The sequence below is a fragment of the Nannospalax galili genome, unplaced genomic scaffold, assembly GCF_000622305.1.
Source record: "Nannospalax galili isolate Female #2095 unplaced genomic scaffold, S.galili_v1.0 scaffold624, whole genome shotgun sequence".
NCBI lineage: Eukaryota > Metazoa > Chordata > Mammalia > Rodentia > Spalacidae > Nannospalax > Nannospalax galili.
In genome coordinates, this window is record NW_008351633.1 from 1222725 (window position 1) to 1239070 (window position 16346).

Sequence of the window (16346 nt, forward strand, 5' to 3'; positions counted from 1 at the left end):
TCTGCAGAGACCAGAGTCACTGGATCCTCCAGAGCTGGAGTTACAGGTAGTTGTGAGCTGCCCAACATGTGGGTTGGGAACTGAACTCAGGTCTTCTGCAAGAGTATTATATGCTCTTAACCACTGAGCTATCTCTTTAGCCCTCAAAAATAATAAAAAAAAACTTTTTTGAGACAGGGTCCCACTCTGTATTCCTGGCTAGCCTAGAACTTGCTATGTAGAACTGACTGGCTTCCAATTTACAGAGATTCACCCATCTCTGCCTCTCAAGTACCGGGATTAAAATTATGAGCCACCAGGCTGCAGAGATGGTTCAGCGGTTAGGGACACTGGCTCTTCTTCTTCAAATCCCAGCACCCACATGGCAGCGAACAACTGTCCGTAACTTCAGTTCCAGGGAATCTGATAGCCTCTTCTGTCTTCTGTAGGCATTGCAGGACACAGGTGCACTTACCTACATGCAGGCAATACATGCATACACATAAAATAAAAAATAATAATAAACAAAATACTAAAAAAAATTATGAGCCACCATGCCTGGCATTTAAGAAATATCAAACACACACACACACACACACACACACACACACACACACATATGTATATATTAGTTTAGGACCAATTACCACTGTGTGAATGTGGAGGTTATAAATCAGCTTTCAGGAGTTGGTCCTCTCCTACCATGTGAGTCCCAGGAATCAAACTCCGATTGTCAGACTTGGTGGCGAGAGCCTTTACCTGCCAAACCACCTGTCCAGCCCCAAAGATAATTTTTAATAATTGACAAGGCAGTCTGCTTTTATTTTTGTTGCACTTTATTTGTTTTTTTTTTTGTGTGTGTGTGAGGACACACATATGCCATGGTGCATGCGTGGAGATCAGAGGACAACTTGCAAGAGCAGTTTTCTCCTTCCATCATGTGGGTCCTGGGGAATTAAACTTAGGTTGTCAAGTCTGGTGTCAAGTACCTCTATCCATTGGAGACATCTTTCCAGTTCAAATAATCTCCTTTTAATTAAGAAGTATATATATATACTCTCCTCTCTCTCTCTCTCTCTCTCTCTCTCTCTCTCTTTCTCTCTCTCTCATCTTTTTGAGACAAGGTTTCCCTATAGCTCCAGCTAGCCTGGAACTCACTATGTACACCAGAATGGCCTTGATCTTATAAAGATGCACCTGACTCTACCTCCAGAGTGATGGAACTAAAGGTATTCACCACCATACCCCATTTGTTTGTAAGTTTTAAAAGGAATTTGCTTATAAGAGCAATAAAAAGTCTTAAATGTAAATTCAAGGAATTGTAGTACCTTCCATGAACTTTTTTGTATATGTAAGTGTGTGCAGGTACACATGAGTGTGCAGGTTTGTGTGTACGTGTTTGTAGGCCAGAGGCCAATCTCTGGTGTTGTTCCTTAGGCACAGTCCACCTTTTCTTTTGGAGACAGATTCTCTTACTGACCTGGAACTCAGCAAATAGGCTAGGCTGGCTGGCCAATGATCCTTGGGAGTCAGCCCCTCTCCATTTCATTTGTAATTTCAGCACTGGGATTACAAGTGAGTGCCACCACACCTGGCTTGGCACTTGATATGTAGATTGGGCTGTCCCTAAACTCATAGAGATCCACCTGCCTCTGCCTCCTAAGTGTGCTTGGATTAAAGGTATATGCCACCAGGTCTGGCTATACACCTGGCTTTTAAAATATGTGTTCTGGGGATCAAACTCAGATCCTTATGCTCACCAAGGAAAATATCTTAACTGATTGAGCAATTTCCCCAGCCCAGTTTCTTCAGTGAACTTTAAAGAAAGAAGTTTCTACTGACAGAGATTGCCATCTCTCTGTAGGCCAGAGAGAGAGAGAGAGAGAGAGAGAGAGAGAGAGAGAGAGAGAGAGAGAGAGAGAGTTAAGAATAGTGTTCATAAAAGCTTTGAAGGAAGAAAGAAGAGAGGCTTGCCTAAATCTTTAATGTCCTCGATGTCTGCCCTTTCTTCCTAGACCCCTGGTCTGGTCTCAGGGCATAGCTTATCTCCCAGTGCAGTTCATGGAAAGAGCAGCTGTGAATGTTCATAGTCTGATGTCCATTATGTTGCTCAGTGTTTGTTGACATTGAATTGCTTGTCTCCTTGAGTCTTCAGTGCCAAGGGAATGTCTCCCATCACTGCTCCATTTCCTTATATCTGATAACAAAGATAACACACTATTGAGCATTTTGCCTTGCTTAGCTATGAAATTACTGAGTGTTTTTCAACTACTTGGGACATACGTTTTCCTTTAATTCCTAGTTTTTCAAAATGTTGATGATTATTTTAAATATGATTGCATAGATACCTTTCATTCTAAATTTCTTGAAGAAAATTTTATTTTTCTTTTTTGAGATAGATTTTTACTATGTATCCCTGGCTTGTTTGGAGCTCTCTGTGTAGACCAGGCTGGACTTGAACTCACAGAGATCCACCTATCTCTGCTATCTGAGTACCGGGGTTAAAGGTGGGTACCACCACAACCCACTCAAGTCCTTTTTAAAATCTAGCTGAAATATAGGCCAGATGTTGCAAATGAAATCAATCAAGTTGTATTTTCAGGGAAGTTGCTATTAGTTTTGAAAAACAGTGCTAATGAATAAAACTATAATCTTATAATGAATAAAATGAACTATTAGTAAGTACTTTATCAAGAGTGGAGGTTTTTACAAATAAGTATTTTGTGTGGTGAGGTTATGACCTTCAGTTTTAGAGTTCAATAAAGCTGAGCTCCAATTCAAGCTCCATCTTAACACCATCACTGTGGCCTGGGGCATGTTACATAACTGTTCTGTATCCCAGTATCATCATCTACACAGTGGGTATCACAGCTGTGCCCACTTCACAAGTGCTGTGAGAATAAAATAAAATAATATATATGATGTGCACATAGCACAATGTCTGATCGATGATAAACAATGCACATATGTTGTAGCTAGCTAATATGTAATATTTATTTTTATTTTTGCCTCAATGTTTCTGTCAGTATGCAGGGAAATGTGTCTGTTTTCTTAGTTTGCAATGTGAGATGCCTAAAGTCTATCTGAGCATTGCTGTTGCTGCCTATCTATTTTATTTTCTTTCCTCTAGTGTTTTTGAGGGATCCCTCATGAGGCCAGCAGAGCATAACCCCAAATTGGGGAGCTCTGTAACCATAGCCTGCATAAGAACACCATCAAGTACACAGTACATGAGTTTTAAACATCTACCACAATTTAAGTTCTCCAGTAATCTAAACTATGGAACTTGTTTCATATTTTGTGTAATTTTACTGTTTTTCCACACTATTCAAACCCTGTCAAGACTGGAAGCACTGTCTGCCTGGGCCAGCTTTATTTTATAAAGCGGTTTGGAGTCTGATGAACTTGAGGAGAGGGTAGAATTGGCAAAGAACAGTCATAACATAATTTTGGTTTTATATCTAGACCTAATTCTTTTAATTTACCAGTAATTAGCCCTCCTACTTGCCCTTTCTAACTCTAAACATTGCAATGTAGATGTAATATCTTTTCTTTCAGTCTTTTTAAAATACGCACTGATGGACAAGCGAAAAAAGGCAGAAGTAAGTGTCACACTGACAAATAGAATCATTAAAGTTGGAAAAAGAGGGCCAGAACAACAGCAAGAAGCCCAAGAATTTTGATAAGGAAAGAGGCTGGGATGGTGGATGAAGACTTCAGAGACCGTGTCTTTAAGGGCTTCAGGATCCTTTGCTTCTGGGTGAGGATGGCATTCCTGGCTCCTTCCCATTGCCCAGGTCCAACCAAGCGGTACTGGTAGGAGTTGCAGGGCCCAAAGTAGAGTTTGGCAGCCAGTTTGGGATCTTTCAAAAAGAGAGAGATGAAGTCTGGCTTCGCGCCTATCTCTAAGGCAAGTTCGTCCAGGTAGTCAATGTAGTTGGTCTGCAGTAACTGACTCTGGCTTTCTCCAAACCTTAATGAAAAAAATGAAAAGGGCAGATTCATAAAATGTTCTATCAGAATATGAAGCACTCAATACACGTTGAAAGAATAAAGGAATGAGGGGATGAATAAATGGGTTTTGAATGAATCTCTGGGATGTTTTCCCATTAGGAAGTTCATATCTCTTATTGAAGAGGTTATGAGTAAACAAATTTATGGAGACTGGAAGAATGTAATAATATTGTTGATTGTGATAATTATTTAGTATTAACTAAGTTGCTCTAAGTCTGAGTAATGTATTACTCAGGATGACCACAAAGATTCATGGAATGGCAGAGAGCTGGTGTTTTCTGCAGAAGAAATGCTTAGTATTCACTTGTTAAATTGCTAAAAGCTTGACAGTCTGACTGCTATGCAGTAAATGCTCAATAAATGTCAAACGAATTAAAATTTGAACACAAGATAATTCCTTATTTCTGATGTAAGGCCCCAAGTCAACTTTCCAAGGGTACTTGATTCCGGCTCAACAAAACCCACAAATCCTGTTCATACCTGAGGCCCTTCCTGGGTTATTTTGATGGGAATACCCAACTAACTTTTGAGAGAGCTTCAGGCTACTGTCACCAGCACCATCCCATCCCATCTCCTGAGTGTGGGTGGCCTGAGAGGATGTGAAATCGAATATGGTCTTCATAGAACATTGAAATGAAAGTAACCCAAGGAAAAAATGCTTTGACTTGATATAATATCTATCTTTGAGTAATGGGCGCTTAAAGCAGAATGTATAAGAATCACCATGGGAAAGCATCAAAATGCGAATTTCCAGTCTTGTCCACAGAATTTCTGGTTCGTTCAACCTGGGTTATAATCTAAGACTGCATCTTTAGCAGGTAGCTTTTTCTTGTGGGCAGTTAGATCACTGTACTTTGTGAAACACTGCTGTATGTAAAACATTTGTTGTAAGAAAAAGTACTTACAGGTCAATTCTTTTTTCATTCCTTTTGATTATGTCCATCATCATAGTCTTTTCTGAAGGCAAGCTACACAAGCCTGGGAAATACAAGGTTGGTTTAAATGGTGAGTTTGATTCAAAATTGTTGCTTTGTGTAGTAGTCATTTTCTAAAATTAAGGTCTGGCCATTTAATCATGTTTTATCAGTCAGGAATGAGTAGATGCATCATGATGCTCAGAAGATGAACCTTTGTGCTGTTGAGCTCCAGGAGTGAGCCTATGAAGTGGAGCACAGTCAGTGGTAGGAGTATGAAGCAGAGGAGCCCAAGAACGGGACAGAGAAGGTAAGCATGCCTGAGGAGCCTGTAAACAATGCCAGGGTGGGTTGGCTTCTATCCTGAAGGTGATAGCATCCTGTGGAAGAGTTTCTTGCCCTTCCAGAAAGATCCATCTGGCTACTGAATTTAGTGAGCTTGAGGGAGGTGAACTTATAATTAGGGAGACCAGTAAGAAACTACTGAAGAAAACCTGATAAGAAACACTGGTTGCCTCAGTGAATGAGGACAGTGTGGAGAGATAAAGCGGATGAGCGTAAGGGTTTCTGTGTGCTTCGGTCCATCTCCCGAGTTTGAGTGTTTTGTGAGCTTCAGAGGTGAAAAATGGCCAAGTTCTTGCACATGGCCTGCTATCCTGCATCTCAGATACAAATAGTCCAAAGCTGAGTTTGTCACTGAGACCCTCCCGTCTCAACTCTCAGCCACAGCCATCTACCAGTCTCCAGAGCTAGGTCCTGGACGCCATCCTTGACTCCTCTCGTTCTCTCTGTGAGTCAGCTGTCATGTCTTTCTGGTTTTATTCTTAACTATTCTCCCATGAATGCCGTCGTTGACACTTTGCCAGCCCAGGCTGCATCATATTTTGGCACAGATGAGTGCAGGAGCCTTTTTAGGGGTGTTCAAGTCTCTATTCTCCAACTTTAAAATCAATATTCCAAACTACTGCTGAAATAATCTACCTTAACTGTAAAGTGGACAATTCCCATTTCTTGAGTATACCCTTTCCTTTGTGCCTCTGGCTTAAGAGATTTTTGAAGTACAAATTCTAGGTCCTTAGGCAAGACTTAAAGACTCTTTAAGGATCTGCCACACAATTCTTATGTGTAGCCAGACTTGGGAAAAACCCAAGTTTTACCTTTATGTTTTTCTTTCTCTTGTCTTTCATCTTTTTTCTCTTCCTTTATCTTTTCCTCCCTCTGTCCTTCCTTCCCTCCCCCTTTCCTTTCCTTCTTTTTCATTTTGATAAATGCTTTCTAGATAGCCCAGTCTGTCCTTGAACTGTTGCCCAATCTCCTGCCTCCTGAGTGCTGGGATTATAAAACTGAGCTTCGTGCAAGATAAAGGCAGGAGATCTGGAGTTCAAGGTCAACTTCAGCTACATAGTAAATTTGAGGACAACTTAAGTTATATTAGATTCTGTCTCACCTCCACCCCTCCAAAAAAAAAAAAAAACCATACATTTTATAGTCCAGGATCCTTAACACAGTATACAAAGCTTTTGTGTCCTCCCTCCATCTTCTTCTCTAAGATAAACCTCTCATCTTGCTGTGCCTCACACATCAACTCTAGCAATGTTAAGTTTTCCACATGCACCCTGCCTGCTTCTGAGCCTTTCCTCAGGGGATTCCTTTTCTGTAACCAAGAAACCAGGAAGTTTTCTCACCCTGTGCCCTCCTGCCATCCCACTCTGCTATCTTTTCTCCTTTTCTCACAACACTCACCCATTTCTCCATCAAAGCATTTTCCATGTAATGTTAAAATGACTTATTTAAAATTTCTTTCTGACTTACTAGGCCTCAGCACAGGCTATGTGGTCAATGAGGTTTTGTTGACTAGAACTGAACCCCAGGAACAGAGAAATAATAGCCTTCTGAGGATGGCAAAATGCTGCACACATGAGAGGAGATGACTTTTCAAAACATTGAAAACTTTAGGCTGCCTCAGCAGGTAGGTCCATGCTAGTGTGGAGGCCTGACAACCTGAATTTGATTTCTGGGTCCCACAAGGTAGCAGAAGAGAGCCAACTTCTGAGAGCTGTCCTCTGACCTCCGTGTGAGGGGCGTGCACCCACCCACACCCACACTCACACTAAAATCAATCAATAAATTTATTTAAAAATAAAACATACCTTGTCAGGTTGAACTATCTACCTACCTTTGAAAACTCTTGTCACCCAGCGTGCCTGAAGTTCTGCAGTTGGGAAAATGGAACCTAGAGGCTGGATGAGACCAATGCATGCAAAGGTTGACTTCTTCAGGTGAGGGGGGAACATGAATTTGTACAGCGAGACCATATTATTTTCCACCTTAACAAGCGAATCATCAAGGAACGGAAAGGATAAAGTATATCCTGTGGCAAAGACAATGACATCAATGTTCTCCTCCATTGTTCCATCCTCAAAAATGACAGCAGTTTCCGTGAGCTCTTTTACTCTAGTTTTCACTTTGATGGCTCCATATAGCAGGCGGCTGGGAAGATCGTCGTTTAATACGGGTTCTTTCATAAGGTATCTGATACAGGAGAGAAGACACTCAGGAGAGTGTTTGATGAATCTGCAACCCTCTTGACAGTTTTAGGGCCAGTTCCTCAAGTATCCACCAAACTCCATCTAAACTTGTTTGCCTGCCCCCAAACTTGGACTTATTCTAATACCACTAATCTTGTCCTTCAATAAATAATGGTAATTATGCAGGTGATCTACATAAAAATATTTCAAAGAAGAGAGTGCTGGGCTTGAGAGATGGCTCAGTGGTTAAGAGTACTGGCTGTTCTTGCAGAAGACCTGGTTTCGAATCCCAGCACCCACATGGCGGCTGACAACTGTCCATAACTCCAGTTGCAGGGGATCTGACATCCTATTCTGACCTCTGTGGGTACCCATTGTATGACATGGGTACACCTACATACATGCAGGCAATACACGCATACACATGAAATAAAATAAAAATAAGAAAATATTAAAAAAAGAGAAGAGAGTGTCCCTGAGGTCATGGATGGAACGTCAGTACCTCTGGTTCTGCTCTGAGTTTCTCGTAGCTGTCACCCCCTTGGTGCTTCTACCACTTTTTATGCTATCTAGTTTTTATTGTTTGACTGTTTCATTTAATTTCTATCTGCTCATAAGTAAGGAATGGAAAATGTATCACATTAGCAATGAAATTTACTATGGGATCAGTGCTTAAAAATCGATGCATAAAAATAGATTTGGCAATATTTATTGATCCCAGTATCTGTGGAAACTCTGTTTATGATGGCATGGACAGTGGAGCATAGTTTGCTTATATTTCTGGAGTTCTTGATTTGTGAATCATTTATTTTCTTTTTTTAAAAATAAGGCAGTGTGTATCCTCAGGCCTCTTGGGGTAAGTCTATAGCGCAGCTCTCAGCGCCGGGACTCCCTAAGCCTCATTCACCCTTCCACCCCACCCCCCACCCCCCTGCCTCCCCCCCGCCATCAACAACAAAAAAATAAGGCAGTGTATGACATCTACATTGGATCTCTTAATACAATGCAGCGGAACATCTGTTGCAAGACTCTAAATAATCTTTTTAACTTGGGAGAGGGAGACTGTTATCAACTAAAGAAAAGTAAACATCCACAATGTTTACTTGTTCAACCAACAAATATTTGTCTTTAGGCAATGAGAAAGGAATATACTTTCCAAAACGGCCCATGGGAACAACCCTCAGGGCATATGGTCAGTAAAACACAGCTTATCAGATGGAATCTGTGCATTTCCCGTCATAGTGGTCTGCGAAGATCACAGTCTCTTGAGGTGCCTTCTCCAAAACTGGGCCGTCTGGGTATTAGAAAGTTCTTTCCATCAATTCTAATTCTGCTTTCTAGAACAATTTATAAGATCTTATATCATTTCCTTAAGTATTTCTTTTAAAGACATGTAGTACAAATTTGAGTTTCAAACTCTAGGACCTATAGGATACACATACTATTAGGTTATAGTTTGAACCACCATGCTAGAAAATTGGGTCTTTGAAAAGAGAGGTAGTTGCAGCCAACCTTGCTTACACTGAATATAGCCCCCTTAAAAGAAAAGTAACTATACTTGTTTTGAGGCTCAAGACCATAATTTTCATGGTTGAACCATCGATTCATCTGCTGTGCCATCATCCATTTGACAATGGTGCGTGGCAGGACATTTCGGAGCATGGAGTTAAATCTTGTATGGAAGACCATGTCCCAAGGATAGCCATCTTCAGAGATTCGGCTCATGACCCAGGTACCTTGTCTGGTGCTGATAAAGACCTTGTAAACAAAAAGAAGTGCAGTTTAAGTTAGGCCTTGGACCTTTAGGGGGAATCTCTTGTACATGTGATATGTAATATGTTTGGTGGCAGAGTTCCATTTTATTTTTTATTTGTGTGTGTGCATGCTCATACATGAAGGTGCATATGTGTGCAGGTACACATGTATCTCTGTGTGTGCATACATGTGGAGGCCAGAGGTTAACCTTGGGTGTTGCTTCTGTCACCATCCACCTTGATTTTTGAAGCAGGGTCTCTCATTGACCTGGAGCTCACCAAGTAGGCCAGACTGGCTTGCCCAGCAAGCTCCAGGGAGTCTGCCTCTGCTTCCCTGGCACTGGGATTACAGCTATGCATCACCACACTCAGCAGTTTTTCTTATTTATTCACCTATTGATTTTTCTTTTTCTTCTTTTATTGTTTAGAAGTTTCATATACGTTATCAGAAAAAAGTGATGGGGACATATGGGAGGAGTTGGAGGGGAGGGAGTGGGCATGGATTTGATCAAAACGCCTTATATACATGTATGAAATTCTCAATAAATTATTTATGTAAATAAAAAATAAATAAAAAAAGAAAACAGACCCAGAAAAAAGTTTCATATATTTATATAATGAGTTTTAATCATTCTACCTCCCCCATTCCCCTCTCTGGTTCTGGGGCTCAAGCTCAGGTCCTCATGCTTGTGAGACCAGCAGTTTACTCACTGAGGTATCTCCCCAGCCCTGAGGTTCCATTTTAAAAATGTTTAACCTCAAAGTGAAATTCTCCTAGTTTTCAGAGCTCGTTGGCATGGATAGAGGAGCCAAAGTCTTGAAACTGTTATGGAGACACAAGAAAATCCTTGGACTAATTCCAATGGTCAGTCCACCAGTCTTTCCTGTCTTTACAGCTGTGATTTTGCCCCTTATGGGACAGTTCCTTCTCTCATTTTGCCCATCCAGTTTATGAATGGCTCAGCTTCTCAGTAGGACCCATGGGTAAAACTTGGGCCTTTTGTATCAGGGATATTTGGTTAAAACTTCCTATTTAAAATATGAAGGAACCAAGTCCAGAGAATTGACTCATTCTAGGCTATGTGGCTGGGCTAGTGGCAGAGCTAGAAGTTAGACTCTGGTTTCTTCCAGATTTTCTACAATACTAAAATGCACAACTACCAAATGAATGATGGGGCTTTGATGTACAACTGGGTGCTCCAGCTGTCTCTCCTTTCTTTCTTTCCCATAGTACAAGGGAAGCAGAAATCATCGCACCTGTGCAGCCTTCTTACTTAGTTCACAGGCTATATCTGAGGCTGAGTTTCCTATTCCAATCACCAGGATGCGTTTCCCCTCAAATCCAGCTGGGTCCTTGTATTGGCGGCTATGGAAATACTGGCCTTTGAATTTCTCAATACCTTCAGGGGTAAGAAGAGAGAAACTTTATATCAAGCTAATTTCAATAAGACCACATTGTCAGTTTTTCCTTTTTGGGATCAGTCATGTGTTTTCTTCCTTCCTCTCTTGTAGGAGTTAGAATGATCAATGATCAAACTCAAAGTAAAAGTCCTATAAGCAACATTAGGCACCATGCATGTGAGAGGCTGCAGTGCCTGCATTTATCAGAGGTCAGCAATTGGTTTTGCTGCACAGAACAGGGGTTGGCGCTGATTTCTGACTATCTGTCATTCTATTTAGACTGTCTAATGATACTCTGGTTTCACATAGTAGTTATATTTTAAAATATTTTTAAATGATGTTATTGCAATTATATAAGAATTAGAATACTATTTATCATTTTGCAAAAACAAAAACTAAAACACAGATATGCAGAAATTACGCATTGAGTCAGTGGGTAACATTTGATGGTTAGTCCTGTGTTGGCCTCTGTGTGTTCTTTCTAGTTAAGCACTTTTAGACTTCTCAGGAATACATGACCTTATTAAAGTATTTCTTTGCTTTTGTTGTGGAGTTATCTGAAAGAATTTTTAGGCCATTTGTTTTTAAAAAGGGGTTCGTTGGCCAGCAACATTAAGCTGTTCTGGTAACTTGGGAGAAATAAATAATAATACTACTAAAAAGCATGCTTTAGCCTTGTGCCAGATCCGCTGAACCAGAAATTCTGGACTGGAGGCCTGCAATTTGTGGTTTTTAAAAAATTATTTTGCTTTGGAACCATTGCTTTAGACCAGTGGGGCTCAGTCCTGACTGCATATTGACGCCCCCACCCCTGTGGCAAGATTTACTTGCTTTTCGTCTGAGTATTTGATTCTTTGGGAAGCTCTCTGGCCACCAGGAGTTTAGGAGCTTCTCATATGAAGCTTGGATGCTGACTGCTGTGGTAGATGCTTTCTTGAGGACCCTGGGAAGGACGTGCTTTCTGAGGTGGTTTCTTGTCTAGGGGTTTGATTTCACTTGGGAAGGGAACTCTGAGGGAGGCTGGGCCATCAGGACAGCTGGCTTCAGGGATCCAGTCTTGCACTGCCCCCGTTGTCCTGTCCCAGCCTGCATTTCTACACATTTTCTCCACTAACCCCTGGGGGGGGGGTAGAAGGGGCTTCAAGAATGTAACCAATTTGCATGGGTTTGGTAGGACATAAGACCAGTATAGGCATATGGTTATAAAGGTCTCTAATACAGAACCAATTTTTGTGAGAGTTCTCTGAATTTCTAGAAAAAACAGAGATACTGGAGGAAGTTAGCTGAGATATGTATGAAGACTCAGAGAGCAACAGAAACAAAGATGGTGCTTGGTGGTCTTTATCTTTCCAGCTCTATCTCAATCTCATTATCCCCAGTCATAGCAGCAAATCCTGCCTATCCATCCAAACCGCACATGAGATTCCTGGAAGCCTACTCCTGAGGGCCGAGAATTGCAGAAACCTTACCTGGAAATGACTTCAGTGGGATGTGAGGTTGGATGTGATGGCCACTGCAAACCATGATGGCATCAAAGACAACCTGTTGCTCCTTGCCATTGCTCTGAATATAAACCTCCCATTGGCCAGAGGACGCGAAATCTGGGCACTTTTTCACACTGAGGACGGTTGTCTTGAACAAACAGAAAAGACATTATTAATTACTGTGGCAGGGCCCTGGAAGTAGGGGATGGGGAGAGTGTAATGTATAGCCAATTTAATGTTATTTTGACTCCTCTGCAGGCCTCTGAAGGCAAACTTTGCCGAGTGTTCCCTTCTTATTCTTTGGCAGGCAGCACTGAGGACAAACCACTTTGTACAAAGGGCTGACTCAGCAGTGGGAACCAGTGTGTTAAGGGTGCCAAACACTGAGTGACTCCAGTGAAAGGAGAAGGAAGGCAAGATCTGGACAAGGATACAAAACATATGCCACTCATTTAAGTGGACACATAATGAACATTTCTTAAGTTCCTTTTCTATACCCACTTCCCAGTAGACTCTATCACAGACGATGTTTCATGTGAAGCACTTGGCAGAGTGCCTGGCATATTATCCTTCTACCAAATGGTGCTTGTTAACATTCCTGATTGTTCAGAGTACATCAAATTAGCAATATAGCTCCAGATCTCATCTGAATGAAATAAGATATTGCTTCATTAACTTTTTAAACATACCTCACCGTATGGAAGGCTATCAATTTTTTTTTGTTAGTAATGTTCATGAATGTTTCATGTCTGCTGAATTTAAGAAACAATGTCAAAGGGAAATAATGCTAGATATACTTCTAGAGGGTGGAGATGCTGGTTTTCTCACATGAAAGTATGTGAGACTTTGCATATGTACTATAGTTTGGATAAGTGTCTTCCAGAAGCCCATGTATTAAAGACTTAGCCCTCAGTTCATGGCACAATTGGGAGGTGGTGGGTCCTTAAGAGATGGGGCTTAGTGGCAGGAAGTTAGGTCATGGGGAGCAAGGCATCTCTTTGAAGGAGATATTCAGGTTTAAGTCCTTTTTCCTTCCTTCCTTCCTTCCTTCCTTCCTTCCTTCCTTCCTTCCTTCCTTCCTTCCTTCCTTCCTTCCTTCCTTCCTTCCTTCCTTCCTTCTCTCTCTCTCTCTCTCTCTCTCTTCTTCCCAGCTGTCACAAGGTGAGCAGCTTTGTCCTCCTATGTACTCTCTGTTATGATATGCTGCCTTCACAGAGGCCCAAACACAATAGGGTCAAATGACCATGGACAGAAACTTCTGATCCTGTGAACTAAAATGAACCTTTCCCTTAAAAAAAGTTTATTTTCTTGCACTTGCACATTTTGTCACAGAACCTGAAATCTGATGACACAATATGTCTTTGAATTTTTTCAGTTTTTTTCAACATATTGGGTTGCTGATTTTTAAAACTATCTCAATTAAAAAATATATATGGATAGAGAGATTCAAAAATCTTGTAAAAGGGCTTTAAAGAATGCAAGTAGTTTTCAGTGGAAATTTTTAGGTGAGAGTAGTATATTAGCTAAAGTTCTTTGTGAGTTCTTGCTGTTCAAAAATGTGGTTTGAGGACTGGTACCTTCAACATCACCCAGGAGCTAGACATGCAGAATCTCAAATTTATCCTATGCCTGTTTAATCACAACTCATGTTTTATGCACACTAGAGTTTGAGAAGCACTGATGTAGGATACACTGTCACTGGCAAGCAGCAGGCCCTTTACAGTTGGAAATAGACCTACCGTCTATGACTTTATCAGGTAAGAGGCTAATAAGTGAAAATGTGTCTTCCTCGTCATCATCCAGAAAACAGTAGAACAAGTAACACAGCAAATGAGAACTCCTTGAAACTTAAACATGACTTTTACAAGACCAGATAATATAAATTACATTTCATAAGAAGGCAATGTATTTGTTCAGTAGATGGATAGCTAAGTGGACAAAGACCTATCAAAATCTCTGGTATAAAAATTTGTCATCTATAGGCTGGATCTATCAGGAATTGTGAAGAAATCATATGAGGATTAAGTGGAAATTTTATGGTATTTATAAATACAGACTTCCATCAAAATCAGTGGTTACAAGTTAATATATTACAAGTTTGATACTTACAAGACTAGAATTACTAAGAAAATGAAATGTATCAAAATAAGCTTCAGTAAAAGTTATTTATCCAGGAATGCAATTCCATCTTTAACAATGAAATGTGTTTAACGAGAATATGTGTTTCTTTGTTGTTATTATTTATTTATAGAGAAAGCACAGGAAAAGATAATTCCAAGTATAACTCAAAATGATCTGATCCTCTCTATGTTGCTAGAGATTACATGCAGAAAAAAAGAAAGTAGCAAAAATAGTTATCACAGGCTTTTGAGATAAATGGAAAGTAGAAAGTTTTGTTTAATACATATATAAGAAATCTCATTTCTGTAGAGATCTCATATCAAGGGATATGAGGCTAGGAGACTCCAATGGCAGAGTTTCAATGTAATTTTACCACCTATGTTATCATAATTCAAACTTCCAATTTTAACAGACACTTTTCCTTTTCTGTTAATGTATACAATCTATAATACCAAGGGTAACGAAGCTGCTTTTTGGGATGTACCAAGCTTTTAGCATTCAACAAATTCATCAAAGCAGGATAGTGTATTCCATGTCTTTCATCACCAGAGTAGCTTTTCTATTCAAATGTGAACTGAACTAATGTAGAGAAATCCATTTCTCCCAAAATACGATACCTGAAACTGGATATATTTTAGAAGATCAAACGTTTTGGCAAAAATTCTGAAATATTCCAGGAGTTTTGAGTTGTGTAGGAAGTTGGGGAAATCTTCAGGCATTGGGAAGTCACTGAAACAGGACATTTCTTTGCTGGTGTTGGTGATGACAGATTGATAGATACTTGCGCGGCCATCTTCCACAGTTTCCTAGAGGGTGAAGTAAAATGATAATTGGAAATCATATATTTAAATTCTCTTGGACTCCTATTCTTCATGTATCTAACCCTTGAGTGAAATGATTCTCTTTCCCTGCTGAAGCAGGACTAAAATACCTGACTGGTGAGTGGCATATGTGGTCCACCTTTTTGTGTGGGGGACCTGTTTGTTGCCTACTAGTATTGCTCAGTGGAGATGTTATTGGCATTGGTGGGGTTTAGGGTGGAGGCAATTCTTTTGGCACATTGTAGAATATTTAGCACCCCAGATTTCTACCTATTTAAGGCCAGTCTTTGTGAACCAGTTTCCTTCTTAAATTTCCCCCAAGGAGCTTTATTATACCCTCTACCTCTTAAAGACTAATAAATACTGAAACATTGGATAGAGAACGTAATAGATAATTTAAAATAAATGAATGCTTTTGGGAATCAGAAGTTTTTGCATCTTGATTTAAATCTGTCAGTCTTTACTTTGTGCTTTGTTCAAATCAATCTTCCTTAAATGATAAAGGTGATCAGCACCAAAACCAACCAAAGTTTAAACCTGATTTTTAATGTTAGCAGTAAGCACTGGTAAAATCCCATATATCAAGTACTCTGGATGAGTTCATATTCTCTTCTAAAGTAGCACTTTGTGCAATATTTATACTAATTCATGGAAATAGCCAAGAATGATGATCAGATCAGCCTTGATTAAAGAGGCTTTCATAAGAAAATTTAAAGAATGGTACCCAAGAACTCCCCAGTAGAGTCTTCCGTGTATGTGAGGACTAGGGCATAATCCAGAGAAAAAGCAATTACTGTTTTGGTTTTTCATAAGTGTAGTTGTAGAGATTGAAAAGGTTAAAGAAATTTATTAACTGAAAGAAATTGCTTAGTTTTACTTGAATTGCTCCATAGTTTATTTTACAGAGAAGTAATAAAAAGGAAAATTTCACCTCTAATCTATCAAGTATACATGTTTCTTTCTCATCATCATTTATAGAAAATCATTCCTTTCTTGTGAAATTTTTATGTTTTTTTAGGTTATTTGGCATGATTTGAAGAGGAGGAGGTCATCTTGGAAGTATGAGGCAGGAGGATTGCTGCCTGTTTCAAAAAATGCATACATAAATAAACAAAAAACAAACAAACAAAAAAGGAAGCGGTAACCTGGACTAGAAGACAAGCTCAGTGTTTAGATGTAGTTGAGTTTCAACTCATCTCTCTTTAAAGAGAGAGAAAGGGAAGGAAGGAGAGAGGGAGGGAGGGAGGAGAGAGAGAGAGAGAGAGAGAGAGAGAGAGAGAGAGAGAGAGAAAATCATCTAAAAGAAAGGAAAATGACTATGGTTGCCTTC

At 40.0% G+C, this 16346-nt stretch overlaps 1 protein-coding gene across 2 annotated transcripts in view; it reads right to left on the minus strand.

Moving 5' to 3' along the window:
- Window positions 1–1106: 1106 nt before the first annotated feature.
- The window catches only part of Fmo2 (flavin containing dimethylaniline monoxygenase 2), a 24615-nt gene continuing 9375 nt past the window's right edge, over window positions 1107–16346 (minus strand). For both annotated transcript variants that reach the window (XM_008848524.3, XM_029553757.1), the window contains 7 exons: window positions 14813–15001; window positions 12060–12222; window positions 10447–10589; window positions 8994–9193; window positions 7084–7439; window positions 4899–4971; window positions 1107–3952 (listed from right to left, as the gene is read on the minus strand). In XM_008848524.3, coding sequence (XP_008846746.1) covers window positions 3610–3952; window positions 4899–4971; window positions 7084–7439; window positions 8994–9193; window positions 10447–10589; window positions 12060–12222; window positions 14813–15001 — 1467 coding nt within the window. In that variant the 3' untranslated portion in view covers window positions 1107–3609. The remainder of the gene's footprint in view (window positions 3953–4898; window positions 4972–7083; window positions 7440–8993; window positions 9194–10446; window positions 10590–12059; window positions 12223–14812; window positions 15002–16346) is intronic.